The 25638-nt window shown below is 40.0% G+C and overlaps 2 protein-coding genes across 3 annotated transcripts in view; both read left to right on the top strand.

Moving 5' to 3' along the window:
• Positions 1-11919: 11919 nt before the first annotated feature.
• Positions 11920-15893, top strand: LOC131562654 (tubulin alpha-3 chain-like). 2 transcript variants are annotated; one of them, XM_058812479.1, is made up of 5 exons: positions 11920-11956; positions 13492-13714; positions 14243-14391; positions 14716-15396; positions 15597-15893. In XM_058812479.1, exons 1-5 carry the CDS (start codon positions 11954-11956, stop codon positions 15891-15893), a joined length of 1353 nt encoding a protein of 450 aa, XP_058668462.1. In that variant the 5' UTR covers positions 11920-11953. The 2 variants fall into 2 exon arrangements, with proteins under 2 accessions (XP_058668462.1, XP_058668463.1); XM_058812480.1 differs by lacking the exon at positions 11920-11956 and adding an exon at positions 12837-12893.
• A 981-nt stretch (positions 15894-16874) lies between these two features.
• HPS3 (HPS3 biogenesis of lysosomal organelles complex 2 subunit 1) overlaps positions 16875-25638 on the top strand; it is a 22387-nt gene continuing 13623 nt past the window's right edge. The window contains exons 1-7 of the mRNA XM_058812544.1: positions 16875-17103; positions 18083-18577; positions 19840-20026; positions 20999-21084; positions 22733-22925; positions 23192-23273; positions 25043-25197. Of these exons, the coding sequence (XP_058668527.1) occupies positions 16881-17103; positions 18083-18577; positions 19840-20026; positions 20999-21084; positions 22733-22925; positions 23192-23273; positions 25043-25197 (1421 nt within the window). The 5' untranslated portion in view covers positions 16875-16880. The remainder of the gene's footprint in view (positions 17104-18082; positions 18578-19839; positions 20027-20998; positions 21085-22732; positions 22926-23191; positions 23274-25042; positions 25198-25638) is intronic.

Here is a 25638-nt window from a genome sequence, read left to right as displayed (position 1 = left end):
TCATAATCATACTAAGCTCTTTTACAAAATGTCAGCATATGTTCACATAAGTAATGATGTAGCTTGACAAGCCATAGAAACAGTATGCTTGCCTGTGAAATTCTTACTTGCAAAATGGACATAACAAAAAAGAGGCCAAATCCTCTTTCATAATTTCAAATTATTTTCCCAGCTTATCTCTAAATATCAAAATCTGTAACAGCAAAACACAAAGTTTAACTTACATAAACTCTATGCCAAACCAAAAAAAAAAAACCACAAAAAACCCCAAAAAGTGGCTCTCAAAACCCAACTTCAATCAGGTTTAGCTGTTTTCTTGTTCGTTTTCAGCTTTCCAGTGGCAATCAGATACTGGGGTTCATGCTTCCATCGTTTGTGTCCTTGTAATTCTTCCTCTAACAGACTTGAAGTATGCCCTTCTCCATAGCTAAGGTCCTGGCTCTCCAAAAATGGCATCAGTTTTGATAGTTTGCTTGTTTTTACTTCCTTTTTCACTCCTTTCATTAGCCCATTTGCTTCAGATAGTAGATATCTTCCCTTTATTTCTCAGTCCTTTTCCACTTCCTATGTTTGCAATTCATTCTTATTATCAGCAGGTTGATATTTTCAGACGTAAGAGATGAAAGGCTTTACGGACTCCATTTCTCTGCTGTCAAGTACACTTCCCAAATCTAAACAGGACATAGATATAGCAATCTATGACTCCAGTTCAAAGTCTGAGCATCGCAGTGAAGGGAGCCAAATATGTGTTAGGTAAACACATTATCAGAAGACAAGAATCAAACAGAAAGAGAGGAACAGACATAAATATTCAGCTAATGCTCAACTGAGATTCTTCAGCGCTGTTTTTTACTCTGTGGTACCTGAATGGGTGTAGTTTACCAAGTCCTTCCTCCATAAGTCAAGCGGCATGCATTGAGACATATGTATGGAAGTGAAAAACGTCATTTTTCCACTGCAAGTGGAAAAGCAGTAAAGGAAAACTGTTAGAAAGCTGGCAGCTATAAAATAATTTGTTTTAATTTATTTTGCAAGGACTACCTCATTCACTGACACACGAGTGGATCAGATTCTACTTTGCATCTAGCATGGTCTTATTGTTCAAAGTGTCTATTGAAATTACTAGATAGCATATTGCAATACATGCCTATGATTCTAGCATTCCATCAAAAAAAATTTTCACAAAAATCATTGGAGTTCTGTTAAGTAAAATATTAAAAGTAAGTGTTTCACAAATTTAAGTACTGCCTTTTTACTAAGTCCTGGGAAGTAATTATCAGAGGAACTCCCTCCTGCACCTGTATATTATTCAGAAATAGTAAAAAGTACTTTTAAAATTTTGAATTAAATACCATCTTTGGACATAGCCTGCAAAAGTAAGAATTTTTATGAAGTGTCACTGACCACCTTTTCTGAAACAATCGGTCCAGATGATCTCTTTGTTTATCAGGCAATACTAAGATAGAAACATGAAACTAATTGATTTAGAGAGGGTTTGTCTGAAGGAGAAGACGCATTATTAACCTTTTATTACCTTTTCACCTCTAAAATGAGATTAAACGCTTGCAAATAATGATGCCTTAGGTTTTAGCTTTTATATTTTTCAGCTTCTGTACTGCTTTAGTGTATAGTTCAGAGTTTCATATTAAGGGATGGTGAGCTCTCTTCACAGAGTAGGTAGACAAGACAATTCCTTTCCTAGCTTGGGACCAAGGACAGCCACCCAAATTTCAGGCCCAAAAGCATAAACAACATGGGCTGAAAAGAGAAAAACAAGAAGGATGGGACTTCATAACCTAAAGCTATAATTGGACAATTAACTCCAATATGCTAATGGACCAGAACTTATAAAAGTGAGAGACCTTGTGACTGGTGGTCCATTTTTTGGTGACCATTTTGGGTTCATCTTGGATGTAGCTCTGGCTGGGCTCCTGGGCTGCCCAAGGTGTATCCATTCAGGCCTTTTAATAAATTCCTACTCTGTTCTTTAACTCCATCCAGCCTCTGTTCTAGGTCAGCCTTGGTATGACATCAGTTAGAATGCATGAATACACATTTTGGTTTTGAGGGGTTTTTTGTAAAGCATTGTACTAACAAGCAACATTTTGAAGAAATGAACTCTGGAAAAATTTCAGGAGTTTGCATGCTTCTAAATTAACATTTAGGAGCAAATTCATTTTTATAACTTATTTGAAGCATTTATATTTTGAGCACAAAGACAGCAAAACTGAAAATTAACATGGGACATGTAACCTGAAGTATTATGCAAAATATTGAATATGTTATTTATGCAAAATACCATAGGATCAAGCTATAAATCAATCAGAGCCTTAACTTTGTTAAATATTTTTTGTTATATTTCACTTGCTGAAGCCTTTTTGGTAGCAAAGGCTCCTGCTGCAAGTTCCCTCTTCCCTGTTCTGAATTTTCAGGATATTTTCTTCTACTGAATCCTTCACAATAAACCAAAAAAACCCCATAAAACAAACCACCCACCCACATCACTGAAATAAAGATGTTATTTTTCTCTAAATAAAAGTTTAGGATGAGAAGTTTAGGTATTCTGGGAAAAATGCTAGGGGCTGAGTATCCTAAGTACAGTTGCATTATTTAGTTATTAATTTGTAAACACAGAGAATGGAGTTGTAAAGCAGTTGGAGGAAAAGATGAGGCCTTTTAATTTTTCTGTGCTTTTTTGTTTTAAATATTTATTGGAAGGATATCTATATCTTCTTTGCTACTTTTATTAGAAGAGAGCTTGGCTTCAATTTTTGAAGTAGTATTTTTGTGATGGAATATTTATGAGGCAGGCTAGCTACTCTTCCACAGCTAAACAAGCTGCTATGACAATGACAAAAGCATTCTACATACCTTCAAGATAATGAACTGTAATAGCCAGGCTAAGCAACAGCAATACTACCCCATCTGAGTCACTCCAAATAGCTCGAGACATTTAATTTCTAATATTAAAATCTTACAATCCAAAGCACACTTCAACAGTCACTTCACAATTTAGTTTTACTGGTGAAACTGTGATGGCACAATTAGTTTTAAAATACTGTAAAGCTTCTTGGAAAAGATTTATTTATTCATAACCAGAAAACTGTTGGGATAATCTTTTAACTGACCTTACTAATAACATCTGACCCAGCATGCAACACCTCTCAAAACGCTGGTCTTCTACAGTGGGATTCCAAGCTATTAGTAGCAGAAGTGAATAAGTTAAATAACCTCCCTTCAAAACATAGTAGTATGCATATAGCATCACAAAGCAGATATTGTACCATCAAAATCATCTTCAACAAATACTGCCTGCAGATTAATTACTCCCTTCCTTATACTCTTTAAGTATTCCACTATAAAGAAAGACTTTAGAACTTCTGGTTATATGTTCATAACAAACAGGAACTTCAGGTAAATGCCTTAAACACAGAGTTTGTCAGGAATCTAGGAGGCATCAAAACAATCCTGTTATTTTAATTCTGAAACAAACACTGCATATACTAACTGCTTCAGTACCTGATGGCAAAATCTAAATCACCTGGACACAGGCAGTTACTTAACAGTAAAGTGGACTGTTAAGAATGCCCACGTATGCTTTCATTAGTATATACAATAATCACCATGTTAGATAAACAAGAAATTTTGCCGAACACAAAATGATAGTGTAGCTGTTACTACTTATACTTTTGATGTAACATTAAATGTGAGGATCTGTGAAATGCCAGGACTGTGCTCTGCATTTTCCCAGCATGTTTCATCTACCTACAGATACGACAGTACTACTAGTTCTCAGAAAATAGATACTTAAATCTACATCAACTCTAATAATGTTCTGTCTCTTATAAGCAAGTCTCGTGCAATGTCTCGTGCAAAGTCTCGCCTTGTCATGTCACCCACATACTGCAGGTTGTCTAAGAATTCTTCTTAATGACTTGTTTTAGATTCTAAGAACCTCTGATGCCTACATACACCCAGAGACATCAAGCTGCAAAATAAGATAAAAGCCAAACAGGTCTTGTTTCTCCAACCTATGGTAGTAAGCAAAAGAGCAATAAATTATGTATTTGTCACTGCAAGATGAACATTCCTGGCAAGCTATATACGGCAAATTGTTCTATTATTAATCTGACTATATAAGAACAACATGATGTCTGGAGGAAAGACCTAGCCCTTATCATGCAGAAGTATCTTCCATTCTATTTCTGCTGTAGTCAAGAAAGGCTGAAGTGTACCACATTCACTCTTCTCTCATCAGTCCAGCACAGAAAAAGTGAATTACAGTACTTCCGTACCTTTCTGCAGTATCATCTCATACAAAGGATACTGTATTTTACATTGGAAAATATTAAAAACACCTGAGCCCAAGAGAAACAGCTGTATACTTGTGATATTCTCCCATTAAAGGTTCATATTTCTTCCTAAAGCTGAGAATTCTGCATCTATGATTGTATTTAAATAAGCAAACAATTATAAAAGAGGGGGGAGGGAGAAAGTAATCTAGTTGGATAAATATTCCTCCCTTGCACTGTGGTATTATACCTCTCAGAGAAGGAATACAGCTGTCCAAGCTACAGTTCTACAATAAATCCACAGAATTTGAAAAACTGATTACTCCGCTAGTATTTCTGCTTCTTAAATCCTATTACTGCTGCTAGTGCACTTCAAGGAATGCTAATGCATGAATGACTCTCATTTGGCACTGTTTATTCAAAAGTGAGATCACAGAGGATCATGTGGGCCCCCTGCTCCTCCATCAAACATAAGCAGTCAACCACTGCCACTTGGGATGGTTACCATCGCAGGATGGCTACCAGCAGCATGACAAGTCGCTGTTCAGTGGTCTCTAAAGGCAGCAATTATATTTGGCCCTGGGTTGTTAGATATACCTAGACTGTAGATGACTTGGTGTTAGCAATGCTTAGCTTATTTTCTTACAACTGCTTGCTGCAATATGATGAATTCATTATACCTCATTCATTATCTTCACAGAAGATTAAAATCATTTTGCACTTTCTACAAGTATTCAGAGAATTGTTGGGAAAAAAACCCCAAACAGTCAGACATGATGGCATTATGGTAGTGTAGGTCCCTTCCAAGTGAATGGATCAATGCAGTCCATACACAGACAATATTTGTGAAGATGCATTGTGATTCATGAAAAAAATTCTTTCATGGCAACTTCTCCGTACTCTTACTCATACTTAATTTCTTTCATTTATTAAATAAATAGGTTTTGTCTTTGTACTGTTACTATCCATGACCTGATGTCCAAGCTTGTACTTTTTCTTTTCGATTGGCAGTGATGGATGCCAAAGTCTAAAGCTAAACTATTGTTTTAATTTACTCTGTTTCTTTCAAGTGCAGATTTTGTTACAGTTTCCAACTGCCAAAAAAATTTGGGAATTAGACCAGAGGAGTGAACAGGGGAAGGCAGGAAGTGAATAGAAAACCCTTAATCTGGTACAATGACACAACACATAAATCAGTTTTGCTAAGGAAACCGTTTTGTTATCAATAAAAATAATTTACATTTTTATTCTTTACAAATAATTTTGCATTTCTGAGTGCTTTAATGAAAGGAAAAAAACTTCCTAAATATAAGTATTACCAATTTCCCATGACCACAAAAGGTAACCTCAGACTAATGTCTTAATTTATAAATAAATTCTCAGTAATAGCAGAAGAGACTAGAACAGACAAGTACTACATTAAATATATAGTGTTCCTCAAATTCCACTTTATGGCTTTTGAAGTTCATAACAAACAGAAAGTCTCATTCAAAAGTATCAGAAAGAAAGAGAGATATGAAGAATGAACATAGCATATGCTACACTGTAAGATGTCATACCACTCTGTTAGTAGTATTACTAGTATTCTTTCCACTTATAGTAAATAAATGGACAGCAAAAAAATATAGTGTTAAAATAAGAAGACGCTAGGGAAACAAATGAAGGAAAGTTCTATTTGTCTTCTAAACAGATACTCATCGTCATTCTTTCTCAGACAGGTTTTCCTTCTGCCTCTTAGAAAAACACCAAAGAAATTTCACCTAGATTAGGACATATCATTATGAACAACCCATTACCACAGGATCCATTAAAAACACCAGGAAAGCTGCTGTCACATTTAATCCAACTCCACCCACTTTCAGAGACAAAGGCATTATAGTTCAGGACCCTGCTTGGTTGCTTTGGAAACAACAAATTGCTTTCATTCTTTTCTTCTGTGCCATTGACCCATCCAAATGAATAAATGCAAGCCCTGATTCTCTAAAGAGAAAGTAAAAATGTTGAATTTAACAATCCATTTTGGGTGACAACAGGAAATAAATACATTAAAATCCTCACCTCTGCATATAAGCTCCATTTTCTTTGAGAGATCATTCTAAAACACCACAAAAGGACATGTTTATTGAAAATAACATCAGTTCTACTTACCTCAAACAATTTTCTATCAGTGACAAGAAAGTTGTGAACTGACAACCAGACATTTAGCAGCTGGACTTATCCCTCCGTAGCTCTACTAAAGTATGCATAAGAGCGTTTATCTGAAATCAAATTAAATTGATAAATAAATTAAGTATTTATCTGAAATGAAAAGAACTTACTTTGACTTGGTTAGAGTCCATTCCTACAGATGGCTTTGATAAAGTTCACATCAATTGAGACAAATCATTGTTCAGTAATAGCTTTTCAATGAACTAATCTTGAATTCTGTGAGTAGGCTTTCTTCTAATTTCCATAGGAAACTATGGGTTCAGCATTTCTAATAGTCACAAACTACAGGGTAATCGAGAGTGCTTTGGGAAGGAGAATTCAGAACCAATTTTCCAGACATACTTCACATTGTCAAAAGTCTGCAAGTCCTCTATCTCCAGGGTATATGCAAAATAAGAGCAAAGTACTGGAACTTCAGAGAATAAGGCTTAAGCTATGGACAGCCCCAAGGCAAGTGATCTACCATAGCAATACTCAAGAAGTGAGAAAGGCTTCCCCCAGATATGAGGCAAATAAGGTATGCAGGACCCTTGGCTAGGTATGACAGGGAATAAGGAGGCACCACAATCTCTCTTGGAACCAACATGAGAACAAAAGGAACAAGGAATGGGAGGTGAGGCAGAAGAATGCTTCTAGTTTTCTCAGTAAGGTTTAGCTATGATGACATAAAGAACCACTAACTAGAGAATGAAAGTAACTGCACAAGCTAAAAAGAAAAAGAATAAAAATCATGATTTATTGTAGAGCATAATGTCTGAAATTAGCTCTTATGTCTCCACGAAAAGATTTTTAAGGAACAAATTTGTAACCAGCACTTGAAAGAACAATTTCTTCATTAAATGTTAAAAACTTAATGTTTCAGAAAAGCAATCACAAAATGATAAGGTCAAAGTACAAACAGAAAGATACAAATTCTGGCAGCAAATGAAAGTGAGACAAAGAAAAATGATGTGGCAGAGCTTGAGAAACAAGTCTACAAAGTAAAATATGAATACTGCAATGTTTTTTCTGACAAGAGTTGTATTGAACATATGCCCATTTAGTTTTCCCCTCTAGAGCAGAATATATATTGCTTAAGTAAGATTTAAGAAATTATTTATTTAGAGTTTGTTTCCAAAAGTAAATTAGGATTTGACTAAGTTTCAGTGGTTATAAAACTGCTCTATCTTCAGAAACTGAAACAAAAAGCAAAGCTCTTTACCTGAAGTTTTATTTAATTAACACACACCTATGTACCAAACCATGACCAGAATCAATTTACAACTGGTATTCCTTTTGTCTTGTTTCCCTGCTGCAAGAGAATTGCAGTTTGTTTGTGGTGTGATTTTAGTACGCATTTTCCTCTGTGCTGGCTAGACATGCTCGACAGACTTCTAAATAATAACTTAAAGTATCCATACATATATAATGTTCAGTATATTTACACAATTATAGAGTATGCTCTACAAAACCGTAATGAAAGCTAAATAAAACATAATAGAACACACCTTTGAGTTAGATATCCACGCCTGATCAGGCTTCTTTTCAGTACTGGAGTCTATTTCCTCTTCTAGGGGACCATTCCACCAAGTTGTCTACTTTGCATAAAAGCACCTTTTATGCATTTATTATACTGATGTAAAAACATCCTCAAGGATTCATTCTTGTAACACAATTTCTCATTTATGATGTGACAGTCAAAATATTTTATTTGCAAGAACATTAACATGACCTAAATGCTGCACATTTTATAAACACTCAGCCTTCCTTAAAAGTGAATTGGTCTTCTTGCTGAGCATATTTATATTGAAATATGTATCTTAAGGTTTTAAAGCAAGGATATATTTGGGCTATGAGAGTAAGATTATTTAAAATATGAGAAAAATAAACCACCTTTCAAAGACAATATCTTCCTTAGTTACAAACAAAAGAATGACCTTTTACCCTTTTTCTTCAAAGCCTGCACAGAAATAATAGCAGTCTGATGAAATATGCTTTGTCAGGACCAGACACAGGGTATCTTCTCTTTTTCCCCAACAGACACATGAAATGAGACATAATTTAACACCAAAAGCCTTTTTCTCTGAAGTACATTCTAGATAAATCAAAATTTATACAATAGCACTTTCATAGGACTACTAAGAAAATGTAATAATAGACTGTGTGCACTATACAAATGGACAATTTTGTGAGGCAAACATGACAGACATGAAAAACTTCTGCCTAATGAAGCAACCCTTTAAAATTAGGTAACACTGTTTATATAGAAATCTGGCCACAGAACCAAGGCATCTTTAGAGAGGATTCAAAGCAGACCTCACAAAGCACATGAATACTGGGGGCTGCTAATCTGGAATGAATTGATAGCCAATTAGATAGACTAGCAGTCATAGTCTGATACATTAATTTATTGTAGCAATAAAGATATCTTTTCAACAGGCAGACTCTTTAACACAAACAAATTTGAAATAACAGTTTTCCAAACATAGTGAATGAATGAACCATTCTTGATTTGGCAGCAAACCAAAAATCCTCCAGTGACAAGCCAAAATAAATTACTTCTATTAAATCTGAAAAATATTTTCTGGGAAAAAACCCACAACCTCCTAACAGTGCTCATAAACTTTTTCTTTTTTAATAAAAAATTCACAACTTTATGCATCCCTTCTCCACTTTAGTACCATAATTATAAACAAAACACAAAAATTAGCTGAACATTGCCAACGCAGATACTGAAGACTTATGGTAAAAGCATGTGAAAATGACAAAAAAGTCTTACAATGAACAGCTAAAAGAAAAACAATATTTGAATGCACATCTGGCAAGCTTTTGTAAGAATGCAGTTGATACACAAAGACAGATTACTACAGAGATCTTACAGCTTTATTGTAGCTTCTGCATAGGATTTTTACTTACTTGCACAACTCTAAATTTAGTCTCAACAGAAGACTAAAATGAAAGTAGTATTAACTCTCAAGCTGTTACATACCAAGAAGTTTTTCCAATTTTGGTAAATGCTTTTAGGTTCACATTAGAAAGATAAAATGATTTCCAAGTTTGTAACACTGTGACATGCTAAGCTTTTCACTCAGCGGTTTTGTGCTTGCAGCTTCACATCTCATTTGTATTAATAATGGAAACCATCATCTTGTCTGGAAGAATCCTGCTTGAACCCAAGCTGCTCTGGGGAGAGGGTATGCAGTTTATTGGTCTGCTTTGTCTTCAAGGTGATACCTAAAGTACTTTCCCATGTTATTTACTATGAGAGAATTGCATTGTAACTATTCAGGCACAGAAACCACCCAGATCAAATGCAGTACTAGTATAAATACCTATCATGTGGAAACAGTGAATTCCTCAACTTTGGAATTTAGATGCATTTTAGATGCACGTCAGAGTCAACTTTGGAATTTATAGATGCATGTTTAGATGTCATTGTTTTGGCTAAGAGCTGCAAAAACTTCCTTGACGATCAGGAATCATTTTGAAGGTAAGAAAGCTTATTCACTCACTGTTTTAGAAACTTATGATAGTTCAAAAGAGCAGAACCCATACCCACCTCTGTTCAGACTTCACTACTGTTAAAGCAATCTATAGACCAACACAGGAGTGGACAAAGGTGGTAGTTCTGGAGATTCCATGGTCCTTTCTTGGCAAAGCATAGTAAGTAACTTGACTTTACAGTCAAGTAGTATATAATGATGATAATTCCATCACATCATAACCCAGTTTATTTCTCTCCACGTTAAAAGCACCAGAAGGTTCAGTAGGGACACTGACTCCAACAAACATATCAAGAACCTCTGCACTGGAAAAAGGTCTCTGCAAGTGCTCTCCTTCACTAGTTTCTCTCAAATTTATCAGAAACTCTAGAGAGTGGGATAGCTGCATCAGAATTTCGTGTATCTGGCAATGGAACAATGTCAGTCCAGAAGCCAGACAGAGCACCCTTTCCACCTCTGTCTTCTTAGGTTGACTGACTATGCACAAGTAGGGACTAACCTGTCCCTCCCTGCTTGTTCCTAATAAAGAGCACCAGCCAGGTTTGTACTAACATTTGCAGCTCTATTCTGAAGGGGAGTCAGAACAACTCCCAAGAGTAAATGCAGCAGAACTGGATACAGATGGTGAGACTACCATGCTGTTATATTTCCCTAGAAAGGGCAAATAAAAAGGAAAAGTATATCTTAGAAGTGTACAAGAAAAATAAATACTATGGTTTTCAAAAGAGCAATTCAAGTATACTCATTCAATCTTTTTTCTGGATAGAGCCCAGAGAAAGGACTAAAGATGGCCCTTTAGGAAGACAGATATTTCATTGTCCAAGCTTATCAGCTTTGAAAAAGGAGTGTAGACATGATTTTAATTTAACAACCTACTTGGACAAGTGGTACTTAGAACTCAAAGTATGTATGCAATACACTGTCTAACAGGAATAAGCAATTCTCCTGGGGCAGCTGTTCAAGTAGCAATTATACTATGGATGTGACATTATTTATAGTTAAGATTGCTTTAAGTTTTAAGAAATTCAAGCCATACTTGGTTAATAATTAAGCTCTAAATAATTATTGAACAATTTTCAAATAATTTTTCCATCCTGTATTCTTTAGAAAAATAAACAACAACCTTCTAGAAAAGGTTCTGACCATATCTCATTGGTCTTCCAGATCCTGAAAATCAACAAGGGTGTCCTCCTTGTTGTCTTACAAAACCTGCAAATAACACTAATGTTCAAAGGGGCGAAGATGTTATATTTTGACCTATTTCTTTGGAATACCCTAGTACTTTTATATTTCAAGAGCAATAAATCTTTTTATTTGGCACTTCATTTGGTATCCTTACTAATATTTCATTCTGGCATATAAGCAAAAAGGCACCTGTCTCCTCCCTCTTCCTTGGCTGGTTTAAGGAGTTAATGACACAATCTCCAGAAGTGCCAAAGTGAATCTGCCTAGTCAGTGAGCAGTAGTGCTCACTACTCATAGAGTGGCACTGTAATTACAGTACCACCTCAGTTTTGTCTTCCTATCAAATAAATCTCCCTTGGGAAAGCAGATCTGTATGCTTTTACTATCAGGACAGACCACAGGAAGTAGTACCTGTCTATCGCCACAGCAGTACAGAGCACGCCGACACACGAAGACAACACAGCACATGGCACCGCTCCACGCTCCCGGCAGGCCTCGGCAGCGAGCCCCGGCAGCCGCGGCCGTTTCCCGCCCGCAGAGCACGGGCCGCGCGCGCCCCCGCATACGGCCCCGCCTCGTGGCAGTCTTCCCCTTCGCCGGGAGAAGAGCACCCTCGGCCAATCAGAGGCCTTCCCTCGAGCTCCGTCCGCGCGGGTAATGGCCAATGGGGAGCCAGCACCCGAGGCGAGGGGTTCGAGGCGGTTAACGGTTGACAGTTGGTGCTGGTCGGTCGCGGCGGCGGGCGTATTGTGGCGCAGTCGGAGTTCGTCACCTTAACGAGGCACCATGGTGGGAGACGGGATCCTTGCGGCTGCGGGGGGAGAAAGGGCGTTTGGGAGACGGGATCCTTGCGGCTGCGAGGGGAGAAAGGGCGTTTGGGAGACGGGATCCTTGTGGCTGCGAGGGGAGAAAGGGCGTTTGGGAGACGGGATCCTTGTGGCTGCGGGGGGAGAAAGGGCGTTTGGGACAGCTTCTGTTGCGGCACTTCAGGGGAGTTCGTGACTGCGCGTGCTGCGGCAGCACTTGCAGGCAGTCTCTGCTTGAAGTCCCAGTGGTAGTTCTAAGGCAGAAGGGTTGGGGAGAAGATGAGAAATTAGCATGAAACCTTATTAACTTTAGAGGAGGCGAGGCATAGAAACCGACCCGTAGCTAGCAAGACGAGATATGTGCAAAGGAACTCTGTTCGGAGCAGGTACCTCCCGCGCGAAAAGGCGAGGGACGAACTGAAACCTCTGTCGAGGCGGCGGGGAGATAGCGGGACAGGGCATGGTGGCCGCCGGCCGGATCTTTATGCCCGTTTTGGGCCGCCTTGGCGCGTGAAGCCGTACAGGGACGGCGCGTGCTCGAGGGACGGCGGCGGTGAGGGGCGGGCCGGACGGCGCGCGCCGTGAGCCGCTCCCTGGGCATAGCCAATCAGAGGGGGGGGTGTGGCCGACGGCCGTCAGGGGCGGTCCGGCCGGCGCGTGCCGTGGGCCAGTCGCTGGGGCTAGCCAATCAGGGGAGGGGGAGTGGCCGGCGGCGGTGAGGGGCCCGGCGGGCGCCGCGAGTCTCGTAGCGGATCTGCGGGACTGGAGCGGAGGCTGGAATTTGATGAAGCTACCAAAGAAAAGGGAAAGAGCACCCAGACACCTTGCTTTTTCTTTTCTGCCTCTGCTTTTTTCTAGATACACTCTAACAGTAAATTAGAAAAGCAGCTTATTTCCATCTCACGTGTAAGGCAGTTGAGGTATTGGGAGATTAAACATACATGGCACAGTTGCTTAGCATCAAAGGAGCTAGTTTAAATGGGGCAGATTATATTTGATTGGGACTCTTAAGAAGATTTCATGTAGGAATATGTGTGAAGAAAAGATGTACTAATTGCTAGGGCCTAGATACTGGTATGCTTATTATAAAGGAAAATGTACTGAATGGTCCTGTGCAGGAAAGATTCTTGCAACAGTTACCCAGTACATGGTGTGGTAACGAGTCAAGGAGATTGGGAGGATATTATATAAAGAGGTTGTCCAAAAAATAAAAGAAGAGTAAAAAGAGACTAGGCTGAATATTAAAGATGGAATATATATGCAGCATTGTAAATGATAATGAAATTGTATTCACCCATGTGTTCATAGGGACTATGTTGTCTTTAGGATCTTACATATTCACAAAGTCAGTACAGGTCAGTAACGGTGAGTAGTGCCTTGCCAGCAGCCAACCACTTGTTCTCCTAAATTATGACTTAAGGGCAACCAGGGAATATTGCAGCAGAGAAAGATCATGGAAGATACTACCCACATGCGAGTAGCTTCATGTCTAATTATCATTCTCTTTTTACTTTGCAGCGTGAATGCATATCCATCCACGTTGGCCAGGCTGGTGTTCAGATTGGCAATGCATGTTGGGAATTGTATTGTCTTGAACATGGGATCCAGCCTGACGGTCAAGTGCCTAGTGATAATACTATGGGACGTGGAGATGATTCATTTAACACTTTCTTCAGTGAGACAGGAGCTGGTAAACATGTTCCGAGAGCAGTGTTTGTAGACCTAGAACCAACCGTAGTTGGTATGTACCCAACATTAAAGATCTTAAGTGAAAAAGTGAGGATCCTTTATGGATTCCCTACTGTCTTTTTTTGTTTGTTTAGAACACTATAGATTTTAAAACTGTGTTGGGATGCTGCTTTGACATTTGTGGTTATTGTTATTGGAAAGAAATTAAATAATGGTCTACCAGTAACAATATCTGGAAAACAAGAGAACTTTTTTTTATCTGGATCATCTTTCCAGACTGCTGCGCTGTATACGGAGTTTTGCTTGAGTGCTATCCAGTATTGTGTCTGTACCTGTAATGTAGTTTCCTGAGTGATCTCTGTGTTCCTTGAGTACAAATACTTCTTTGTGTGTGCCTGATGTTTACCCTGAAACAAAGGGGCAAAAGTTGTGCCAATTTCTTCGACCAGTCAGACAAGCGGTGTGTAGTCAGAAATGCTGTCTATACTCTTGACACGTGTGCTTTGTGTGTAGTCACTAGGCAGCACACACAGAACTGAACAGATCAAATTTATGATGTGATATTTTGGGTTTTTTGTAGATGAAGTACGTACAGGCACGTATCGGCAGTTATTCCATCCTGAGCAGCTCATTACTGGGAAAGAAGATGCAGCCAATAATTATGCCAGAGGCCATTATACCATTGGAAAAGAGATTGTTGATTTAGTGCTAGACCGCATTCGCAAACTGGTAAGGATTCATTTAGTATTTAAAGTAATTGATACAGCTCTATAGCAAGCTATATTGATCGTTTGCTGGTTTTTTGTTAACAATTTTGTACATAGTTAATTGTTCAAAACAAAATAAACCTTTTATTTCCTGGTGTGCCCCATCCCCCCCTTTAAATAAAAACTCAATCAGTTAAACCAGAACCTTTCAAGAACACTGTTTTTTAAATAATAACAATGTAAAACCAGCAAACTTATGACAAATGCTTTTGAATGATTATTTTAATACTGATTTCTCCAAAACCATCAATAACTTTTTTTCTCCCATTTTTTCCCTTTGTTATAGGCTGACCTCTGCACAGGGCTGCAAGGCTTCCTTATCTTTCATAGTTTTGGTGGAGGCACTGGTTCAGGGTTTGCATCACTGCTCATGGAAAGGCTATCTGTTGACTATGGCAAGAAATCTAAACTGGAGTTTGCAATTTATCCAGCACCACAAGTTTCCACTGCTGTAGTGGAACCCTACAACTCAATTCTAACTACCCACACAACATTAGAGCATTCAGACTGTGCCTTTATGGTAGATAATGAAGCCATTTATGATATATGTCGTCGTAACCTGGACATTGGCCGTCCTACTTACACCAATTTAAACCGATTAATTGGGCAGATTGTTTCATCCATCACAGCTTCACTACGTTTTGATGGAGCCCTCAATGTAGATCTGACAGAATTTCAAACTAACCTGGTTCCATACCCACGAATCCATTTCCCCTTGGTAACATATGCCCCTATCATCTCCGCTGAAAAAGCATATCATGAGCAGTTATCTGTGGCTGAAATTACCCATGCTTGCTTTGAACCAGCCAACCAGATGGTCAAATGTGACCCTCGCCATGGCAAGTACATGGCCTGCTGCATGTTATACAGAGGTGATGTTGTGCCCAAAGATGTCAATGCAGCCATTGCCACTATCAAGACTAAACGTACCATTCAGTTTGTGGATTGGTGCCCAACTGGATTCAAGGTATGTAGCCTATTAAGTACTCGTTATCTAAGTGATTAAGGATTGTGTAGTCTTCAGAGATGACAGTCGTGCTACAATATTTTGATAAAGTACAAAATTGAGCTTTTTTATTTACTTGTAATCATGGTGATTTTTGTTAACAGAAATGAGTCTTTAAGCCTTGGCATTTCTAAGGAAAGTTCTCATTTGTTTTCTTGAAGGTGGGCATTAACTACCAGCCTCCAACTGTGGTGCCAGGTGCTGATCTTGCCAAGGTCCAGCGGGCTGTGTGTATGCTGAGTAACACAACTGCTATTGCAGAAGCATGGGCTCGGCTTGACCACAAATTTGATCTCATGTATACTAAGCGTGCCTTTGTGCATTGGTATGTTGGGGAGGGGATGGAGGAAGGAGAATTCTCTGAAGCTCGGGAAGACCTGGCTGCCCTTGAAAAGGATTATGAAGAAGTTGGCCTAGACTCAATAGAAGCAGAGGCTGAAGAAGGAGACGAATATTGAGAAAACTAAAGCCTGGAAAAATCTGTTTACCAAAACAAAAAAAAATCGCAAAACCCTGTTTGTTTTCAAATGTGCTTCCAAATAAAGTTCCAAACATTATACTGCTGCTTTTTTTTCTTCTTCACTATTAATGTGCACATTCATGAAGGACAATTTGAGATTGCAGGTTTTGGTAGTGGATCTGTTACCTGCTTTAAAAGTACATAGTAATTTTTAGCTTCCTACATTAGCATAGTAAAAAAAAAATCTCATATTCTTTACTAGTATGGTCACATGAATAGAGCTTCAGAGACACATGGAAGCATCTCTATCATAGGACATTCGACTTGTGCAGAAAGTGCTGACCCAGCTGGTTACGGCATGGTGCTAACAACACCAAGGTTATGGTTTCAGTCCTCGTATGGACCATTTAGCTAAGAGTGATCCTTGTGGGAATATTCTGTGAAATAACTACGCTTTTGTTTGGGGAGGTTTGTTGGCTGTTAAAGAATTGGTGTATTTAAGTACGAAAAAAGTCTGCTTTTGACCATGGGAGAAGGAAGAACCCAGGTTTTAGTAGCCTAATGCATTAGGTACGCTCCTGCTGGCAGTAGCAGCTCCAAGCCGTGCCCAGGTGAAAGCTGCTCTGCATACAAACCACCGACCAAACACCCGTCAGCAAGGTCTTCCATTCATGAGCCACCGTTCCTAGTCTCACACTCCTCATGGATCACTCGCAGTTTCTCTTTCCACTCGACAGCTCCACCAGTGTACGGCGCTGCTCTGCCATGACGGAGGATTGCCGGGGGTGCTCACCCAGCAGCTGTCACGCCAAGGCCATTCGGAAGCTCGTGCGAGAGTACCCGTGCTGAGGCAGCCGCACGGCCGCCCGAGCCCGCCCCGCGCAGCGCCGCGCGGAGGCGGCTCTGCCCCCCGCGGAAGTGCTGGGCGCCGCCCCGGCAGGCTGCGGGTGCCCGCTCCGCTGCCGCGGCGGAGCTTCTCGGGACCATGGTGCAGCTTTACAATCTGCACCCGTTCGGGTCGCAGCGAGTAGTGCCTTGCAAGCAAGAACCGGCTCACTTCTGCTGCGGCCAAGACGTGCTGTTCGTGGCCAGCACGGCGGCGAGCTGCAGGGTGGACGTGTTCACCTTGCGCGAACAGGGCCGCTGCGAGGCCCTGGGCTCCTTCGCCACACTGGGTCCGGTGCTGCGCATGGCGCACAGCTCGGCAGGTCAGTCCCCGCCATCGCTGGGTCCGTGAGTGCTCGGCCGGGGAAACCGGTACGCGTGAGGTCTGAGTGCGTGGAGCGGCCCTGGGGCTCCGCCAGGTGGGGATGGAGGGCCAGCAGGGCCAGGGGCCGGGGACTGCGGGAGGCGGGCGGAGAACAAAGCCGCTCGGGCTCTGCCGCGGAAGTAGTGCCTGGCCCTCCCGCCCGCGTCTCCCTCAGGCTCTTTCTCAGGGTACTTCCGAGGCGGAGGTGGGGCGCACCTGCTGGAGCGGGCTGGCCTGCCGGCCGGGTAGGAAAGCGCGGGCCGGTCGCAGCGCCGGCAGCGCTCCGGCCTGCAGGGAGGGTGGGAGCCGCAGCTCCCTTCATCGTCTGCCTCCGCCTCGGTTGCGGTATGTGCACCTGCCCCTGATTGCTTTTTTCTTTTTTTTTTTTTTTGGGGGGGGGGAGGGTTCCTTGATTTTTTGTGGGTTTTTTTTTTTTTGGCCGGGCGGGGGGGGATTGTTTGTTTTGTTGTTGTTGTTGTTTGTTTCGGGTTTTTTTTCTTGTTTTTTGTATTTTGTTTTTAGAGCACGGAGTGGGGTGGTCGTTCCAGCCCATTCCACAGCTTTTCATGAATCTATTGGTCCATTGCTTTCCATGGTCTGTAGAGAACAACACATTTCCTCATTAATGGATATCAGAAGGCGGTGAGGTGGGGGGAACCTTGTGTGCAATCACAACTTACAGAGAGGATTCACACAGGAGTTAGTCTGAACCTACATCTCTCAGTCTTTGCTTTTAGTAGTGTGTGAAGTGTGTGCCCCCTAGCAAAGAAACTTGTGCTTTGTATTCAGTTAGAGGAAAATTGGTGAAAACTGTTTTTGGAATTTTTTGTAAGAGTTGAGACTTGAAGATGTTCTTTGTAGTGTACTACAGCAGATAATGAGCTCAGAAGCTGTAATCTATTTTTAAATGATTATCAGTGTGACTGCTTTCTTTTAAGGAGACTATCTGGTGACAATTGAAGAAAAAAGCAAAGCAACTTTCCTAAGAGCATATATGAACTGGAGATGCATGTCTGCAGGGAGTTCTCGCGTGTGTGTCCGGATGGTTGGTCACAAGATGGAAGAGTCATACAGTGAAGCCTTAAAAGAACAAATGTCAGTTGTTGAAATGCCACTTTCAGATCCTCCACTGTGCATTTCATGTTGTCCTGTGAATGGAGATCTACTTGTGGGCTGCAAGAATAAACTTGTCATATTCTGTTTGAAATACCGTGTCATAAACCAGAATTTGACTGTGTTAGATTTTGAACGCTCCTTAATTTTGCACATTGATAACCTCATTCCTGTCGAAGTTGCATTTTGTGCCAGACATATAGCCATAACAACAGAGCTGGATGTTCTAATCCTGAAACTGCAACTGGTCCAGCAAAGTGCAGACAGGACAGAGCAGTGTGCTCAGGGAGTCAGTGCACCAGAGAAGGCTATGGATGGAGGTAGGTGCTGAAATAAATTTTTAAATTTTTTTAATCTCCAAGAATCTGCTAATTGATTCCTGTTGTTCTGAAAGTAGTCTCAAACAAGGTCTTGGCCCTTCAGAAAATATTTCCAGATTGTCCTATCACTGACTATCAGCTGAATATTCTAGAGCACGAAAAGTTGTACCAACCTGCAGTTGGAGGTAACATTTCAAAAAAATATGCCATCGTGCTCCACCTTTAGAAGATAGTACAGCCTCTGCAGACACAGAATTAGGTCCCTGTTTTAGGATGCCACAATGGGCCAAGTTAAAGTAGCAGTAGTTCAGTGTGCTGTGTTCAGAAAAATTATTCTATCAGTGTCACTGCCTAAGTAACTGGCTTACACAATGAAGAATGTTTCTGTGGTGATATCTGTATACTTTTTTAACTGTTAGGATCACAACCTGCCATAATCAAGCAAATTCTCCTTTTTCATTCCTTTATCTTATTCAGGAGCTTGTCTTAGAATTATAGAAATCCCAGAAATAGATGTACTCAGGAGGTTTCATTCCTGTATATTGCAGGATATCAATCCATATGTAATCAATTATCAGTTCCCACTTTTCCAAACATATGTATCAGATCAACACCAACAAACCTTAGGAAGGTCCTTTCTTTATAATTGAGGAAACTTAAAAGGAGAGTCATTTAGAAATGGAAACTGTGCCTAGAAAACATTTATAGGTAAATAAGTCTTTTCAGATAGGGACAATATAAATGCAGTGTTCTTCACTGAGTGAAGATGGGTCTTTTCTCAGATAATGGTGTTCTCCCCCTGTTTTTTTTTTTTAATTACTGAAAACCACATAGAAAAGTTCTAGTTACCTTCTGAGTATTACTAGGGTTTGCTTTCCAGGACTTAAGTGAGCTAAAGATAACACAGCTTCCTGTGATAGCTGCATTTGCCTTCTCAAAACCTCTTCAGCAAAAAGTGAGCATTTTTTGATGACCAGTCATTTGTGGCACTGGTTGCCGTTGACTCACCTTCTAGTGAGCAGTTTACCTGTTAGGGTTTTTTTTTCCCAGAAATCTTGACTCTTAAGTATTCAGACTGTTAAGGCTTAAATAGGAATTGTTCCCATCTTCTAGTGTGGCTGTTTTCAGAGTCTGGTTGTTTGAGGTAGGCAATGCTAGCAGGGTAGCTGTAATTGGAGTATTTAATCAATATTGTCACACTATTTTCTTACTGCTGTGGTTGGAGTGGTTTGAACAATTAAGATAGCATTTTCATTGCTCAGGTGTGAAAGATGAAAGTCCTTCAACACATCCTTCACAGCTTGAATTAGATGAGTTCATCATATGTCAGAAGCCAGTGGAACTGCTTGGGGAACAAAGTAAGCTGTGTGAGATACCTGTCATACTGGAATCTACAGAGTTACCTGCAGAAGACACAAAGCACTTCCAAGTGCAGTATCTGCTTTTCAGGTATTACAGATGTGTTTTCCCTTTTATGGGTTAATTTACTACAAAAAAATAAACTGCATTGTGTATTTTGTCTTTTTGAAAGGAAACTCCTGATGTTTTGACTTCTGGGGTTTTTGTAAGTTTAGGTGTTTCTTTTGAACTGAGGAAATCCTGGGATACCGAGGAAAGTCCATTTTTTAGTATCTTGGAATATTTCAGTTGGAAGGGATCTGCAACAATCATCTAGTGCAATTGCCTGACCACTTCAGGAGGGAGCCACTCTTAAAGTATATTGTTAAGGGCACAGTCCAAACGCCTCTTAAACAGTGACAGGTCTAGGGCATCAGCCATCTCTCTAGGAAGCCTGTCCAGTGTTTCACCATTCTTGGTAAGAAAATGGTTCCTCACATCAAGTGTAACCCTCCCCTGGCACACCTTTGAGCCTTTCCCAGGATCCCATGGAGAACAGTTCAGCACCTGCGTCTCCAGGTCCCCTCCTCATGAAGCTGATTTAGTCTTCCTTTTTCACCAAAATTTCTATCAAAAGCTAAGGAAGAATTGATGCCAGGGTCCAACAGTGAATTCCAAAGCAAAGCAGGGAAAAGGATGACACATAATAGAAAAAAAATAGTGTTGGACATGGCATGGTGTTCCATACAGCTCAGTGGACTAAAAAGAAAGATGAAAAAAAAGATTAAATTGAGGTCAAAATCAGTTGTGGGATTTCTTCAGTGATGTCAAACTTTGACATGCATCTTGCAGACAAGCAAAGAGAGAGGATTTAGGTTGCAGGAACTCTATTAATAGAGTTCCATCTAACTGTACCATGTGCTTCTTTGCATTGCTATTAATGGCATTGGTAGTAGGAGGGTGCATTGTTGTTGAGTGTTAAAACATGAGCTTTGCTTCTTTTATCCAGTGCTGTTTACTTGTCCAAAGTATATAATCATAATTTTTCACTGCCGTCCCATGATTTTTGGACTGTTTTCCTAGACATTTTGCGCCCGACCAGTCGCCTTTTGGGTTTTGTGAAGAGACTAAGTTGCACTCTGTTCAACTGCTTCCTGTATACCAGACAGGTAAATGGATATGCATGAATACACCATGGACTGTGTCACAGGAGGCTTGTGAAAGAAAAGAGCTTCATTGTGTATCCGCTTTCATACACTGTGTGTGATTTGTTTTTACATTGATTTGTTTTTAAATTGAGATCTTTTCTCCCTTTTCAATGATTTAAACTGAGCTTCTGTTAACAAAAAAGTATTTTAATTCCCCCAAGTTCTACATAAAACTTGAACTAAAATACCAATTCAACGCACTGTGTTGCAAACCAGTTACTCTTTACATTGCATTAATAAAATTCTCCTTATTATTACAAGATACTAGACTGCCACTCAGCCAGCTGAGGAAATTAGAGTAGTAAACCTTAGTGATCACTAAGATACTGGTTACCTTTCTGAAGGGCCTTAATTAAAATTGGAAGGGATGAATGCAGATTTTAGGGGTTTACTAGCTCAAGCCCCAAAAGATCCATGGAAGAATTTAATGCTGTATGTTAGCAGTCAGATTTTGTATAATCATAGAATGTCCTGAGTTGGAAGGGACTCACAAGGATCATAGAATCCAACTCCTGGGCCTGTGCAGGAGAACCCTAAGAATCCCACCAAGTGCCTGAGAACATTTTCCAAGTGCTCCTTGAGCTCTGGCAGGCTTGGGCCGTGACCACTGCCCTGGGGAGCCTGTTTCAGTGCCTGACAACCTCTGGGAGAAGAGCCTTTTCCTAACAGCCAACCTAAACCTCCCCTGACACAGCTTCATTCCCTCAGCAACTGCATGTAAAATGCTCTCAGATCTCTCCTCCGTCTCCTCCAGGCTGAACAAACCAAGTGTCAGCCACTCCTCCTATGGCCTCCCCTCCAGACTCTTCACCATCTTTTTAGCCCTCCCTTAGTCTCTTGTCTAATAGGTTTATATCCTTCTTGTATTCTAGTGCCCCAAACTGCCTCAAGCTAATGCTGCCCAGTGCAGAGCAGAGCAGGACAATCCCATCCCTGCCCCACCAGCAATGCTGTGCCTGATGCATCCCAGGATATGGTTGGCCCTTGACTTTTACTAACTCCTCACTCAGTTTGAGATGGTTTACTGTCTGCGAAGTAGCAATGCCTCATTTAACTTGCAGCTGGCTGAAAAGAATGAACTACTTGCCAGTTAACTCCAGCTGTCTTATGCTCTTGTGTGATTTACAGGCTTTGTTAAGAGGGTCTGTAGAATATGATTACAGCTGTTACCTACTAAAGTGGCATCCTATAAATTCTGCGATTTCCAGCCTTTCCTTCCCTTAAGTAATACCTACTTTTTTTGTGAGCTGCAGCTCTGGATGAGCATTCGTTCCAACTCAAAACTAATTGTCTAAGATCGAGCTTTCAGTCCATGGATGCTTAGTTCTGGTGAATTTAGGACTCTCTAATGCTGTTACATCTATAGAATTTCTTCTCTAGGTGCTACATTCATATTTTGTGAAAATGCTTCCAAATGAGGTTATGTGTCATACAATTTTTTGACATATGCACTGAGCTTCATATAAAACTTCTTTTTACTAGCTACTAAGAAAACTAGTCTGCAACTTGGGCAGGTTTGATTCTGTCCTTTAGGCATCAGGCTTGGAATGGAATTGCCGGGTTTTTATTTATGAAGCACATAAAATGCCTTTCTCATTACTATCTTTAGGAATTCCTGCAACAGCCTATGAGGAAACTGAGAACAAGAGAAAACTTCTGAGTCTCTTCTGCTTTTTCTCTTTACCTCATGTTGGATATCTCTACTCTCTTGGGAAGTTAGTAGAACTAATTTCTACTTACCAATATTCAGAAAAGTCAGAGCAGGCAGTCCTCACTCCACAGTTCCTACACGTCATTACAAGGTACTGTGCTTATGGTTTTACTGGTAGTTTACTATGTTTCTCTGTGCTGCTGTCCTTTCAAAATTTTTTTCCCCTCTGATGCGTCCTTCATAGCCTCCTGGAAATCTCTGGGCAGGCTCATGTGCTAGTTCAACATACTCTCCTGCTTGGGCTTTTAAGCCCATTTCTTCAAAGGAAAAAGAGCTGATTAACTGTAGTCTTGGCTACCTAACTTTTGCAAATCTAATTTCTTTTCTTCATTGTTGTGTTTTCTTCTTTTCCTCTAGTCAGAACCTGCAGTGCTTCACAGTGCGATGCAGTGCAGCAGCAGCTCGTAGTGAGGATCCATATATTGACACGACTGTGAAGGTACACCTCTCATTACCTCACTAATAGAATGGAAGTAGTGGTATGGCACTTAGTTGACTTAAGGTTTAAAATCCTGTTTGTTTCTGGTGGCTGAACCAATATAATAACATCCAAAATGAGTAGCATGTTGTATTTTGGTGATCTACAAATGTCTCAAAATCTATTGTTGCCATGTAAAATTTTAGACCATTATAGAATGTTTTCAAAAACATGAAAAGCAATAAGATCACTTGTTTTTAAAACTAAATTCCATGCTTTTCTGTATAAAATTGAACAAAGGGTACAGAGTTTTCTTTTATTGTATAATGTTTCTCTCTCTTAGGTGTCCTTGAATAAAACAGTTTTTCTAAGAGGCGTGTAGGCGATCAAACAAGTCTGCCACCAGATACTTAGGGCATGTTTTTTAGAAGGAGGGCTTTTGATCCTTGGAGGTCTTAACTTTTCCCCTTCCTTAAATTGCTTATCAGTAAAAATCTATTGAATGTAAAGATTGTGATATACATGAATAAAAATAGTAGGAAAGATAGACAGAGTTATATTCTAAGGTAGCATTTAAGGATTTCTTCTGAGCATGTAGACAGCAGATATAAAGAAACCATAGGACATCAGAAGTTTTATAAACTTTTCAAGAACCAAACATGTATTCCCAGCTCTGGATAGGTAATACCAGCACGTGACACAATCTGTCCTGTCCATTCTCTAGTCTCAGCTTTCTGCATTTTTACTGTGCCTCGCATTGACATCCATCATAGTTCCTCCAGTCAGTGAGCAGGCTGCCTCACTGTGTGTCTGTAGGAGTTTTGGAGAGGTGTGAAGGCTGCAGTCCTACACAGATTTCCATTGCCATCCACAGTGTGTCCACCCACTCTGGCGTGGATCTGTCCATGGGCTGCAGTCCCTCTGGGACATCCCTGTGCTGGTGTGGGTTGGGTCCTTCATGGGCCGGTTCCCTCATGGGTATCCCTGCCCCAGTGTGGAGTTTGAAGTGTTATGGTGGTTATTTTTATTACTTGCCATTACTGTTTTTCCTGCTGGTTTTTAAACCAGGTTTAGGGCTGCCTCATTCAGGGTCTCACGAGCCCAGGGCAGTCTAGAGCCTCCAGACCACCACACTGTAGGTCTCCACCTCTTACAAGAAATTGAGGTGTCTTCAAAAAGCAGGTTACTCATGTAACGCTGTGTTGTCTTGTTTCACTATATATGTTAATTTGTAAGTGTAGTATTTTATCTTTTTAAAGCTGTAAATTTAGAATATTTCTGTGCAAATGAGGCTGCATTTTTCAATTTTAAGTCCAATATAGATGATAGCATATGTTTTACGTGAAAAGTGCATAGAACAAATTGGGAAAATAATACTCGCTGTGTAAGGTAACAATAGGCAAGCAAATATAATACTTCTATCTGTAATTGCTTTTTATAAGCAACTCAGATTGAGGCTTTTATAATCAGCGGCCAAAATCAAACTAATCAGGATAAAGTTTTCTGTGTTAGGCATCTATTACAGGTTCAATTATTTTGAGAAACATAGCTGAAACTGTGCAGTTGCTTTGAAGAGTGAAATAAATTTTTTTCCACTCATTATTAAATAATTCTTGTCAGGCCTTTATGAGTATTTTTATTCTTGCTTATATGATGCACTCAAAGTTAGGAAAGCTAGTGGATGTTTTTAATGTCAGATCATTGTACAAAGGTTACTTTTTTTTCTGATTTATTTAAAAACTCAATGTGCGTACCAAGTGAAATTACAAAAGAGTCACTTTCCTTTATAGGCTTGTCCACCTGTCACACTGGATGTCTGTACATTAAGAATGCAGCTTTTTATAGGACCAAGAGCTATCTGTCATTTCAAAAACCATATAATTCTTTTGACTAAGGCAGACACAGAAGATATTACTGAAAGAAGAAAGCCTACAAGAAGGATGCTGTAAGGACTTGTATCTTTTAGGGAGCTGGTACTTAGAGCTCTGTGTACAGTGTTGAACTTGTGGATATTGCAATTTAAGAGAGGTTCTTCTGTTGAAAAACTCTTGAGAAATAGTTGCTTTCTAAGTGACTGAGAAGAGCAATCAAGCTTTTATTTTTTTCAATTCTATTGTATTTACTGACATAGAAGAAATGAGCATAAAGTCACAAATGCCTGAAATCAACAAAATCTTAAAATAGCATTACTAAGAATTTATCATGAGAATTTACAAAGTATTTATCTTGAGAAAAAATGTAGAGTACCAAAAATATGGAGTGCCATAGCTACAGGTTACAAAATACGTCACAGCACAAAATGAAATGTCTTATCTTTGCCTAAGGGTTCTTGCCAAGAAAGTTGTGAGGATCACTGTAGTTATCAATGACAAAAGTTGGTCAGACT

This window comes from Ammospiza caudacuta, chromosome 11 (assembly GCF_027887145.1).
Source record: "Ammospiza caudacuta isolate bAmmCau1 chromosome 11, bAmmCau1.pri, whole genome shotgun sequence".
Lineage (NCBI taxonomy): Eukaryota > Metazoa > Chordata > Aves > Passeriformes > Passerellidae > Ammospiza > Ammospiza caudacuta.
The sequence above is the reverse complement of the archived record's forward strand: the minus strand, read 5'-3'. Positions and strand labels throughout refer to the sequence as shown.

What these genes read in the sequence shown, in the direction of transcription:
- LOC131562654 (XM_058812479.1), top strand. An exon ending in CCTAGAACCAACCGTAGTTG is followed by an intron (nt 13,715 to 14,242) that starts GTATGTACCCAA and finishes GGTTTTTTGTAG; the next exon opens with ATGAAGTACGTACAGGCACG. An exon ending in TAGACCGCATTCGCAAACTG is followed by an intron (nt 14,392 to 14,715) that starts GTAAGGATTCAT and finishes CCTTTGTTATAG; the next exon opens with GCTGACCTCTGCACAGGGCT.